Consider the following 12,127-nt stretch of genomic DNA (forward strand, 5'->3'; position numbering starts at 1 on the left):
TCATCAGTAATAGAAGAAGTAATACCATCAGCAATACAATAAGTAATACCATCAGTAATACAATAAGTAATACTATAGGTAATACCATCAGTAATACTATAAGTATTACTATAAGTAATACAATTAGTAATACCATCAGTAATGCAATACGTAATACAATAAGTAATAGCATCAGTAATACAATAAGTAATACCATCAGCAATACAATAAGTAATACCATCAGTAATACAATAAGTAATACTATAGGTAATACCATCAGTAATACTATAAGTATTACTATAAGTAATACAATTAGTAATACCATCAGTAATGCAATACGTAATACAATAAGTAATAGCATCAGTATTACCATCAGTAATACAAGAAGTAATACCATCAGTAAGACCATAAGTATAACTAAAGGTAATACAATCAGTAATACCATAAGTATTATTGCCCTAGCATCCAACACCACTGTAAAGAATCTTGGCGTTATCTTTGATCGGGACTTGTCCTTTAACTCCCACGTAAAGCAAATCTCAAGGACTGCATTCTTTCATCAACGTAATATTTCAAAAATCAGGCACATCTTGTCTCAAAAAGATGCAGAAAAATTGGTTCACGCGTTCGTTACTTCGAGACTAGATTACTGCAACTCCTTATTAGCAGGCTGCTCTAATAAGTCTCTTAGGTCCCTCCAGTTGATCCAGAATGCTGCAGCTCGTATTCTCACTAAAACTAAGAAAAGAGATCACATCACTCCTGCACGAGCTGCTCTGCACTGGCTCCCAGTAAAATCAAGAATCACTTTTAAAATTCTTCTCTTAACCTACAAAGCCTTGATTGGTGATGCACCATCATATCTTAAGGAGCTTGTAGTACCATATTGCCCCACTAGAGAGCTACGCTCACTAAATGCGGGACTACTTGTAGTTCCTAGAGTCTTAAAAAGTAGAATGGGAGCCAGAGCCTTCAGTTATCAATACCATCAGTAATACAATAAGTAATACTATAAGTAACACCATAAGTATTACTATAAGTAATACTATAAGTAATACCATCAGTTATACAATAAGTAATACCATCAGTAATACTGTCATTAATACCATCAGTAATACCATTACTAATACAATAAGTAATATCATCAGTAAGACTATAAGTATTACTATTGGTAATACCATCAGTCATACAATATGTAATACCATCAGTAATACTATAAGTATTACTATAAGTAATACCATCAGCAATACAATAAGTAATACCATAAGTAATACCATCAGTAATACTGTAATTAATACCATCAGTAATACCATTAGTAATACAATAAGTAATACCATCAGTTATACCATAAGTAACACCATAAGTATTACCATAAGTTATACAATAAGTTATACTAAAACTAATACCATAAGTAATAATGTTATTACTGGTGTCGTATATTTCAATCGACAGTGATGTTGAAGAATGATGATGAAGGAATCTCCACGGACACTGTTCTTTGCTGATATAATGCAGTTTATTACAGAGAGTAGAAACATGTCAAAAATCAGGCGTTCTAGAATAGCCCAGATACATTTAATATTCGAATCAGAAAAGTCCGTGGACTGATGTGAGTTAAACCTTTCATAGGGAGCATAAGGAGGGCGTACTCGCCACTCACTTGGGACAGGATAATGTCGTTTCATGGAGACCTCTAAACGAGAAACATATGCTCCAGTGATAGGACAAAGACATTCTTTAAATTGTTAGTTTTGCTTATGAAACTAGAATTTGTTGCTGCAAATCAAACATATTTGCTCTAAAACAAAAAACCTTCGCTCCCAAAACAAAAAGCTATGAATTGAGTTTGGAGGTTGTGGGCAGGGCATACTCTATTGAATGAGTGAGGGGTTAGTGTTAGCAAGCTATACTGGAGACATTCTTTATTGGCAATAAAACACATACAAAACAAATAGTGAACTTAAAGAAAACATGGTGAATATAATCTAAGACAATTACTATCCAAACAAATAAAGCCAGCTCAACATGTATGTACTTTCCCAACTCCCCACAAACATTCAGACATGTTTACCTATGAGAGTATCCTGTGTTGCTATGAGGATTATCCAGTCCTTTGCGTCTATTATTCAACGCAGGTATACAGCAGGTGGCGTAGTTTACCCATTTAGTGGGATTTTACTTTTTCAACTATGTTACACACGTGTCTGCAAAGATTAATGTGTAAAAGATGTTTTACAGACTGAGCTGCTGAAAGGTTTCTCACCCGTGTGACTGTGTTGACATGTGTGACTTCAGACTTGAATTGCTCTTAAAGCTTTTCTTACAGACTGAGCAGCTGAAAGGTTTCTCTCCTCTATGAGTCATCATATGTTTCTTTAAATCTCCTCTCCGTGTAAAAGACATTTTACACTGTGAGCAGCTGAAAGGTTTCTCTCCTCTATGAGTCATCATGTGTATCTTTAAAGCTCCCCTCCGTGTAAAATATGTTTTACACTCTGAGCAGCTGAAAGGTTTCTCTCCTGTGTGAGTTATCATGTGTAACTTAAGATCTCCCTTCCGTGTAAAAGGTGTTTTACAGACTGAGCAGCTGAAAGGTTTCTCTCCTGTATGAGTTAACATGTGACTGTTTAACTGTTGCTTCAGTACAAAAGTTTTCTTACAGACTGAGCAGCTGAAAGGTTTCTCTCCTGTATGAGTTAACATGTGAATGTTTAACTGTTGCTTCAGTACAAACGTTTTATCACAGACTGAGCAGCTGAAAGGTTTCTCTCCTGTGTGGAGTCTCATGTGTCTCTTCATAGTTCCCTTTTGATTAAAGCTTTTATCACAAATTGAGCAGCTGAAAGGTTTCTCTCCTGTGTGACTCATCATGTGACATTTCAGACTTGACTTGCACATAAAGCTTCGATCACAGACTAAGCAGCTGAAGGGTTTCTCTCCTGTGTGAATTAACATGTGAACCTTTAAAGTATCCCTCCGTGTAAAATATTCTTTACACTGTGAGCAGCTGAAAGGTTTCTCTCCTGTGTGAATCAACATATGATTATTCAAATGACCTCTCCGTGTAAAAGATTTCTTACACTCTGAGCAGCTGAAAGGTTTCTCTCCTGTGTGAATTCTCAAGTGTCTCTTCAAATCTCCCATGAGGTGAAATCTTTTCCCACAATAAGAGCAGGTTAATGTTTTCTCACTAGAACTACATTTTGAATCACTGACATGAACTTCATCATTATTCAACGAGTTTAAACCGGATTGAGGTTCTCTGGTCTTCTTCCAATCAACAGAGTCATCAGTATCTGTTTCAGAAAAGTCTCCAGTCTCCTCATCAGTATCTGGACGTCTATCTGGATTTGAGTTCCTGGCAGGTTCTGGTCCTTCACAATTCTCTCCATCAGCTTCTGTTTCCATCTGTTCGGTTTGTCTTTGATGAAGCTGTGTTGACTGAGCTTCATCTTCATCGTATTCCCTCTTCACAGTGAATGAGAACTTGAGACCAGCCTCCTCCAGACCTTGAAGCTGGTCTCCGTCCTGACTGGTCCAGACTTCCTCCTGTTCCTCTTTAATGTGGGGGGGCTCCGAGTCCTCCTGGTTCTCTTTAATGTGGGGGAGCTCTGGGTCCTCCTGTTCCTCTTTAACAGGTGGGGGCTGTGGGTCCTCTTGTTCCTCTTTAATGTGGGGGAGCTCTGGGTCCTTCTGTTCCTCTTTAACATGTGCGGGCACTGGGTCCTCCTGATCCTCTTTCATTTCCAGGGGCTCTGGGTCCTCCTGTGGTACAGTAAAAAATACAACAACTACATGAGATGTTGTACAGTAAAGAGCACGATATCTACCTCTGAGATGTACTTTACTAAAAATAACAATATGTACCTGTGTAATGCGCTTCATTAAAAAGTACAATATATACCTCTAAGACAGGGGTGTCAAACTCATTTTCACAGTGGGCCGCATCTGCCTCATGGCTGCCCTCAAAGGGCCAGTTGTCACTAACACGGTATAATTCTAACTACTCCAGAATATATTGTTAAATAACTGTCTTTGCATTTGTTTATTGTTTATGTATGTGCACTTATATAAATGTATAACTATATATGCAAATGTCTGGGCAGTGGTTCTCCACTGGTCTGGCTTTGGGACGCACTATCACCCCTGAATGACAAGCTGAGACCTAAATCGAGGGACATTTTTAACTTCTCAAATTCAATTCAATTCAGTTTATTTGTAGAGCCCAATTTCACAAATTATAAATTTGTCTCGGAGTTTACAATCTGTACACATAGACATCCCTGTCCCAAAACCTCACATCGGATCAGGAAAAACTCCCAAATAACCCTTCAGGGGGGAAAAAGGGAAGAAACCTTCAGGAGAGCAACAGAGGAGGATCCCTCTCCAGGATGGACAGGTGCAATAGATGTAATGTGTACAGAAGGACAGATTTAGAGTAGTCACGAGGACCCTAATAATATACAATAATACACAATCTAATTTAAACCCGAGCTACGCTTCCGGCCACCGATAGTCTTACCGGTACGGCACTTTAAGTGCTGAAAGGATTATAAACAAACAGGTTTACCCTTTACTGCCGTACATAGAAATGGCAATCATTATATTCGCTTAGATATTGTACAGTAAAATAGACAACTACCTGAGATGTGGTCCAGTAAAACATACAATATGTACCTTGAAGATGTACAGTAACACGTATAATATGTACCTCTGATGTACAGTACAATTTAGAATAATTGGTAATCCAATCAAAAGACGTGCACGCACTACGCCTGCTAGCTGCTCCTGTGCCGGTTCCGGGGCCAGCTAGCTGGCCTACAGGAGCCAACTCTAAAGCTGATTGGTTGACACAACATTTCCATTCCCATTCACTTTAAGCTACCAGCGCCCGCAATGTTGATTCTGAAGGCCTAAGGGCAGATTTTAGCCCCCTGGCAACACACGATGGCTGAATATGATTGGATAAAAGATCTAACATGAAGAACAGCCCTCCAAATCTCAACCTGGGGCTGGAAGCAGTGCAACCAAGAGGAAAGCTATGAAATGAAGAGTATAACTCTTATTCTGGGGAATAATTGAATACATATTTGTGGGAACATTTATTTAAAAAAAATATATATATTCCGTCAGGGCCAGCAGAGAAGGCCTTGCTGGCCCTGACGGCCCACCACTGATATATGTTATATACATACATATTTGTATATATATGCGTGTATATTTATAAATATATATACTCGGGCTGTCAGCGTTAACGCATTAATCTATGCGATTAATTTGGCCGCGTTAACGCACTAAAATATTTTAACGCAATTAACGCAACTTTGTTTACTTCCGGTGTTCGTTGAAGTTTTTACACTCAAACCGAGTGTCAAACTGCGGCAGTACGGTTTAACACTGTTTCCGTTTTTAAAACAATTATTTCTCCGCGAAAATAAGGAGCAGAAATCAGTTTAAACTCGTGGATGAATCAGTCGGGTTTCCTCCTCCGCTCTTTCCTCCCGTCTCCCCCTCTGATACACAGAGGAAGGAAGGGGCGACGTGTCGGGTGACGCGGCGCGGAAATAAGTCGTCACACGAAACCTTCAACGTGATTGGTCAATCCGTTTGTCTGTCAACATTTTGGGGAAAAAACAACCAATGAACACTCAGTAAATCACAAAGGACCTCCCACCTCACAGGTGAGGCTCTATAGCAGCCTGTCAGTCAGAGAGCAGAGAACACGGCGCGAGGACAATGAGCCTCATTGAATAGAGATGAGATTGTTCTGGAATGTTTGATGTATAACACACATGGGTATGTGTCATATGAAAACGCCTTTAAAAGGTGAATTTTTTTTTTTGTAAAATGTATAAAATGAGCCCAGCCTCCAGAGGGTTAACGTGACATATGTGAATGTCAGTCAGTTTACCAAGGCCACTGGTTCTGCTGTTCAGTGTTAAAGATGACAGGACCAATGGGGTCTCAATATATTTTTTTTTTTACTAATCTGATGTTTCACTGAAGAAACAATTTATCATCCACAATATTAAATACCTCGCTGGCACTTTATAGGTAGGAGCCTCTTTGAAAACACAGCTCTGTGTGAAGTTTGGTCTTTAAAAAGAATGAACTTTTAACTTTTAATTGCGATTAATCGCGATGAATGAATTTCAAAATGTGCGATTAATTAGTTAATTTTTTTTAATCGATTGACAGCCCTAATATATACACATATATATATATATATATTAAGGATGCACCGATCTGATCGGCGCCGATCCATATCGGCCGATATTCCCATTATCGGTTTTGATCAGCGTTCTCAAAACGGCCGATCAAAACGGCCGATCAGATGACGTAACATCTGCGAGAAAAACTATCAGAGACGTTTCAATTGCCGCGCACCGCAACAGAGACGATGCGCCCGGCGAGGGCCGCAGAGTGAGAGGTCCACGAGGGGATCCTCACGCACCGAGCGGCGTCCCCGTTCCCCGAGTTGAATCACTGGGTCAGCTCAGCTGACACTCACATGTCTGAGCTCCTACAGACTGATGTTCACGGTAAACGCATTCGATCGGGAGCGCGCGAGGGTTTTGATAAAGTTAGCGGAAGGATTTAAGTGACAACATCCGGTTTTGCAAAGTTAGCGGAAAGAACCACGTGAAACAACATCCGTTTATCAAAATAAGATGTCGACAAATCATACACTAGCATATAAAAGTAAACAATGAACTGATTTTGTATCTTTATAGATCGTTTCTGAGATTTAGCTTAAATTATGCTAACATTAAAACATTTTTACTGTACCAAGGAAGTTTATAAAAATAAGTCAGACTTTTGTATGTTAAGAAAAGTTCTGTAAATAGATTTCCCCAAGAGTTCCAGGAAATGAATGATGCAGATGTGTTCCATACATATCTGAAATCCCCTATAATAGCAATCAAACTATTTTAATGTATAAATAAGGACATTTTTCAAAGAAAAAGTCCTAAATGTTTAAAGAAATCAGTAATTTCTTTCATGTTTGAGTTGCTTTATATATGTATTTCCTCATAGTCCTAGGCAATAATGCTACACAATAAATAGAATGCTTCAATCGATACTGTGATCGGTGATCGGCATTATCGGATCGGCAGGAACTGATTTCAGTGATCGGTGATCGGCACCAAAAACCTGATCGGTGCATCTCTAATATATATAGTTATATTACACATGTAATTGCAAACAATTCGGTCAAAATGTAAAAAGATACCACTATAGTTCAACGTTAAAGTTTAATTAAAACATAAAGTTCTGAATCTTAACCTTCAGTCAAACTGTTTTAACTTAATCTGTGAATAAATAATAAACTATTTGTGCTCGTTAGATCCTCCAAACCGAATTATAGCTCAGCGGTTATGACAATACCACTACAGAGACATCAGAGCCAGCGGAGCATTTAAAAGAGTCCTGTCGAGATCAGGCTGCTGTCGGCGTGCTCCCGATCGAATGAGTTTACCGTGAATAAAAGTATATAGGTGCACTAAAATGTCAGTGTCGGCTGATTTGACCAGGGAGATCAGAGTTTCGGCTGAGTAGACCGCAGTGAGATGTTGTACAGTAAAAAGTACAATAAGTACCTCCGAGATGTAGTATTAAGAGAATTGAGACGCACCCAAAGAGAACCAAACTGCTCGTTGTAACCGGACTTTGGGGTTGAACACGTTAAAAACCAGTGGTGGGCCGTCAGGGCCAGCAAGGCCTTCTCTGCTGGCCTAAACATCATCAGAATATAATTGTTTTTTAAAATATATTTTCGCACAAATATGTATTCAATTATTCCGCAGAGTAAGAGTTATACTCTTCATTTCATAGCTTTCCTCTTTGTTGCACTGCTTCCAGCCCCAGGTTGAGATTTGGAGGCCAGCTAGCAGGCGTAGTGCGTGCACGTCTTTTGATTGGATTACCAGTATTGAGAGGCGGGTCCTATGGGCAGGTAACTGCAGAATCTCAGAACTAGGAAACTGAATTTGATAAACAAATGAATTCGAGTATTAATTCGTTTTTTTGAACCCACACTGGCGGAAGGAGGAGAATATATCGATTTAGTCGAGGATATAATTATAACTCCATTCTCAAGACGAACTTTTCAAGAAAAGTTAGACATTGTAAGGAGAGGTCGCCCGACGCCAACGCTACAAAGCCTGTCACAGGCGGGAAAGGGGTTCGTTCGCCACTTTCAAAGTTCCAACTACGAGCGCTACCAATGGCTCACAGGCTCCGAGAAGCTCTGCACACTGGACTACTGGGAATGCCTATTATTTGCAAGTGATGGATTTGGTGTTTGGAGCCACACTGGCTTTGCAAACTTGAGTTGTCTAACCAAGGCAGCAACGAGACACCAAAGTACGGCTGGGCACATACAAGCAATGGTGCTTTTGAAAACTTTTGGGGACACCCGAGTGGATCTACAGATCAACGAACAAGCGCGCAGGGCAACGGAGCTGCACAATGAAAAGGGGAAGAAAAATAGAGAAATATTGAAAAGACTCATTATTGTGTCATGTTTTTGGGTAAACAGGAACTTTCATCTTCATCATCAAGGTGAAACTGCTTTGGGTGTGACAATGCGGTTTAGTGAACACACTGTATTTTGGGGGGGGACTTAAAGCTCAACGTTTGTGGACCAGAAATGGATAGAAGCACAATATTAATATAACTGTTGAACTGTACTGTATTGTATTCTTCCCCTGCAATTCTCTGAACAAAAATGTCAATTTCAAGGTGATGCAATAACTGGTTATACTGCATCTTATATCTTGTGCATTTATTTTGAAGGTCTTTTTTTTGCAGCGGACTGCGGTTTGTTCACGCTCCTTCCTGCTGCGTTCAGCCAGAGGAGAGGCGAACCCTTGCGTTGCTTTACTAGATGTACTCGCGTGAGTTCACTCGCCGGACTGTTTGTCAGGTTTTCTTCACTTGCGCTAGAAGCGCCGGAGAGGGGGCGTGGCTTATTGTGGCATATAACAGTTCGTTACCACCGTCCACCACGGAAGAAATACACACTCTTTGTTCTGTTGAGAAAGTCCCACACACATCGGACAACAAGCCCTCGAGTCTGGGTTAATAATATTAATATTACAAATTATATTATTCGCAGCCACACGCAGCTTCTCCAGGAGCTGCGTCTGGATGACAGCCGCTTCCAGACGATCAATATCCTGCGTAGGTTCTGATTCAACGGTATGACGTCAGTGATGTCACGCGGAGCATTTCAACAGTCTCACCTACTTTTACCGCTCGAGTTTAAAAAATCAGCCCGAATGAGGCGCATTTTTCGTGTCCTGTCATTCACGCGCCCGGCGGACATCCAGACGCACGTGCGTGCGTGTGTGACCACATTGACTTTGTATTAACAAACATCCCCAGTTCCCCTATTATGAATTCCTCCATCAGGTCTTTGTCAGTGGTCACTAAGGTTGAAGTGAGTGCTGCTTCATGTTGTTCAGTATTCATAATATAGTCAGAAGAAAAGTTAATGTTGAATATATGAATCTTTTTTAATTACCCTTGTTTAATTTATTTAGTGTTTGTGTATAAACTGTTTAGACATTTTTTAAAGTCTGAAGTTACTGAGTAGTAATGTATGTTGTATTACCTTGTGTCCTTAAGATTCACTTGTTGGTTCATAATTGACTGTAAAAGGTAATATTACTAAATAGTTTTGTTGTGCATACTGTGATATTCTGAACTCTCAGGTTCAAACTGCATCATCTTTTCATTAAATACATTTGAGAAGTTAAAAATGTCCCTCGATTTAGGTCATAGCTTGTCATTCAGGGGTGATAGTGCGTCCCAAAGCCAGACCAGTGGAGAACCACCTGTCTCAACTGTGACAAAGCTTTTAACAAAGTTAATGTAATAATGTTTGTTTGATCTTTGATAAAGTAATGTGGGTTAAAATAAATATGATTTTAAATAGATTTATTTTATAATATTAAATTACATTTGCATATATAGTAATACATTTATATAAGTACACCTAAATAAACAATAAACAAATGCAAAGACAGTTATTTAACAATATATTCTGGAGTAGTTAGAATTATACCGTGTTAGTGACAACCGGCCCTTTGAGTGCAGCCATGAAGCGGATGTGGCCCTCAGTGAAAATGAGTTTGACACCACTGCTGTATAGTGTCTGGAGCCATGGCATCATAATGATAGTAAAAAGAGGTGGATTAATTCGGGTGGGACTGTGTAGGACCTCACTGAAGCCCCAGGCCACGCCACTGTTAAGAACGCTTCGCTCACTCTGACCCGCTGCGTCGCTCGGCTCCGCTTGGGTCCGTGTCTCCCCTGCTGGCACGGTGGCGTCATGAGCTCCGCAATACACAAAAAGAGACAATCCGGACATTTCCAATAAAGCGGAACAACACAGAGTCGCTGGGACAGGGTCACGTGGACATTGTGGGCGATTAAATGCACCGTTTAGTCTCCATGAAGAGTCACTGCGACTCGCGCCGTGTGGCCGAGTTCCGTCTCCGTCTTCTTCCTGTTGCCACGCGACGCAATCTTCGTGAGTCTGAGGTTACACTTTCTACAAAGTCAAGTTCAACAAGTGTGTCCACACATCAGGGCTCTGGTGGGTAGTGATGTGTCCTTTGTCTCGAGGCTTCCAAGCGCGTGTCGAGGATCCCAGGAAGATGTTTCGTGAAGCGGGTGTCGAGGCGCTTGTTGATGACGTATGTGTGATGACGAGTGGCCGTACCACGTGACTGATTCAGAATAAGGTTCCTATTTGGTGCGCGATTGGAAATAAAAGGGGCATTAAGACGCAACGGATTCCCAATCACATTCTGTCCTCGGGGCTTTATTGCGCATTTGTTTGCAAAGTATTCAAGCTTCTTTTTTTGCGATGGAAGCAGCAAGAAAGACGAGAGTTCCCCTATCTGGAGCATTTTGAGCTGATCTCTCTGAGTAAGGGATGCACATATAGTAATAATAACTATGGTAAATATTCCGTCTACCCAGCTTCATCTGTGCCATGTGAAAGGGCATTTTCATCAGCACTGTGGAAATGTTGATATTTTTTTATAAAAATATATAAAATGTTGTCCATAGTAACATAAGCACAGTCTCCCTAATGTGTTTCCACTTTCTCTTTTGACCCCGCCATTGCATCATAAAGACAGACACCATATAAATGAGTTAATAATTCATTTATTGGCATCACAAACATATCTCGTTCATTCATTCAATTCAAAGCTTCACAAAGTCATGGTTATATAATCAGTCTGTTTTACATGTATTGTCCACTTGATGGCGCAGCAGAGCGGATGATGCACCATGAAGCTTTGGCCCATGAGTGAACCAACTAGATGGAAAGCTTCAAAGCTTCAGGAGGATTCATCCTTAGACATATACTTACATGTCGACTTCCGTTCATAAAGCTGCAGCTTTTAATATGAAAAGTATTTTAAAGTGTTCCTGCTGCACTGAACCAGTTGAATGTGTTCCTCGGTATATTAGAGGCTTTATCTTCTTTAATCAAAGGAAACGTGGGACTCACACGATGGAGACGATGTCTCCTCATGGACCTGTTAGTTCCTCACGCTCCACCGGTTCAGCAGAACCACGTCACAGTCAGACCCCCATCTGGGTTGAGGAAGGGCTGCAGGAACAGATACAGGGTTTATCCATGAAGCATAGACTTCTATACAACCAGAGGAGTTACCCCCTGGTGTTCAGGAGAGAGAATGTAGCTTCAACACATGAAGCATAGACTTCTATACAACCAGAGGAGTCGCCCTCGGTGGTCAGGAGAGAGAATACAGTTTTAACACATGAAGCATAGACTCCTATACAACCAGAGGAGTCGCCCCCGGTGGTCCATAGAGATAATGCAGCTTTGACGCATGAAGCATAACGTTCTATGTGTTAAAGCCAGGGAAGGAAAGAGAGTCAGTCCCTGCTAAGAGAAGTGCTGGAACTAACCAGTGATCCAAACCAGTGCAGCAGCTGCAGCAGGAAACTGGCTTCATGACCATGACTCATGCATCTGCTCAGAACCCTGCTGCTTTGTCTCCTACTGGATCTGACTGGCAGAGGAGCGTCACATGGGATTATTTATTCAACAGCTCTGTGGGTTGAAAGAGCCGTGAAGGTGAAATAAAAGCTGTTAAAA

The 12,127-nt window shown here is 40.6% G+C and overlaps 1 protein-coding gene across 3 annotated transcripts; it reads right to left on the reverse strand.

Moving 5' to 3' along the window:
* Positions 1–1,479: 1,479 nt before the first annotated feature.
* On the reverse strand, positions 1,480–10,642 carry LOC130201154 (gastrula zinc finger protein XlCGF57.1-like). Of its 3 annotated transcripts, none has more exons than XM_056425883.1 (2): positions 10,255–10,642; positions 1,480–3,744 (listed from the first exon to the last, which is right to left on the reverse strand). In XM_056425883.1, the coding sequence occupies exons 1-2, from the start codon at positions 10,318–10,320 to the stop codon at positions 2,239–2,241; spliced, it is 1,572 nt and encodes a 523-aa protein (XP_056281858.1). In that variant the 5' UTR covers positions 10,321–10,642; the 3' UTR covers positions 1,480–2,238. The 3 variants fall into 3 exon arrangements, with proteins under 3 accessions (XP_056281858.1, XP_056281857.1, XP_056281859.1); XM_056425882.1 differs by having other exon boundaries at positions 10,208–10,642; XM_056425884.1 differs by lacking the exon at positions 10,255–10,642 and adding an exon at positions 3,847–3,915.
* Positions 10,643–12,127: the final 1,485 nt, after the last annotated feature.

The sequence above is a fragment of the Pseudoliparis swirei genome, chromosome 11 (assembly GCF_029220125.1).
Source record: "Pseudoliparis swirei isolate HS2019 ecotype Mariana Trench chromosome 11, NWPU_hadal_v1, whole genome shotgun sequence".
NCBI classification, from domain to species: domain Eukaryota; kingdom Metazoa; phylum Chordata; class Actinopteri; order Perciformes; family Liparidae; genus Pseudoliparis; species Pseudoliparis swirei.

Bases quoted from the DNA above. Each gene is read 5' to 3' on its own strand.
- LOC130201154 (XM_056425882.1), bottom strand. From the start codon at position 10,357: ATGTCCGGATTGTCTCTTTTTGTGTATTGCGGAGCTCATGACGCCACC. The intron at 3,745-10,207 runs GTCCTACACAGT...ACTGTACCACAG, and splicing joins TGGCCTGGGGCTTCAGTGAG to GAGGACCCAGAGCCCCTGGA.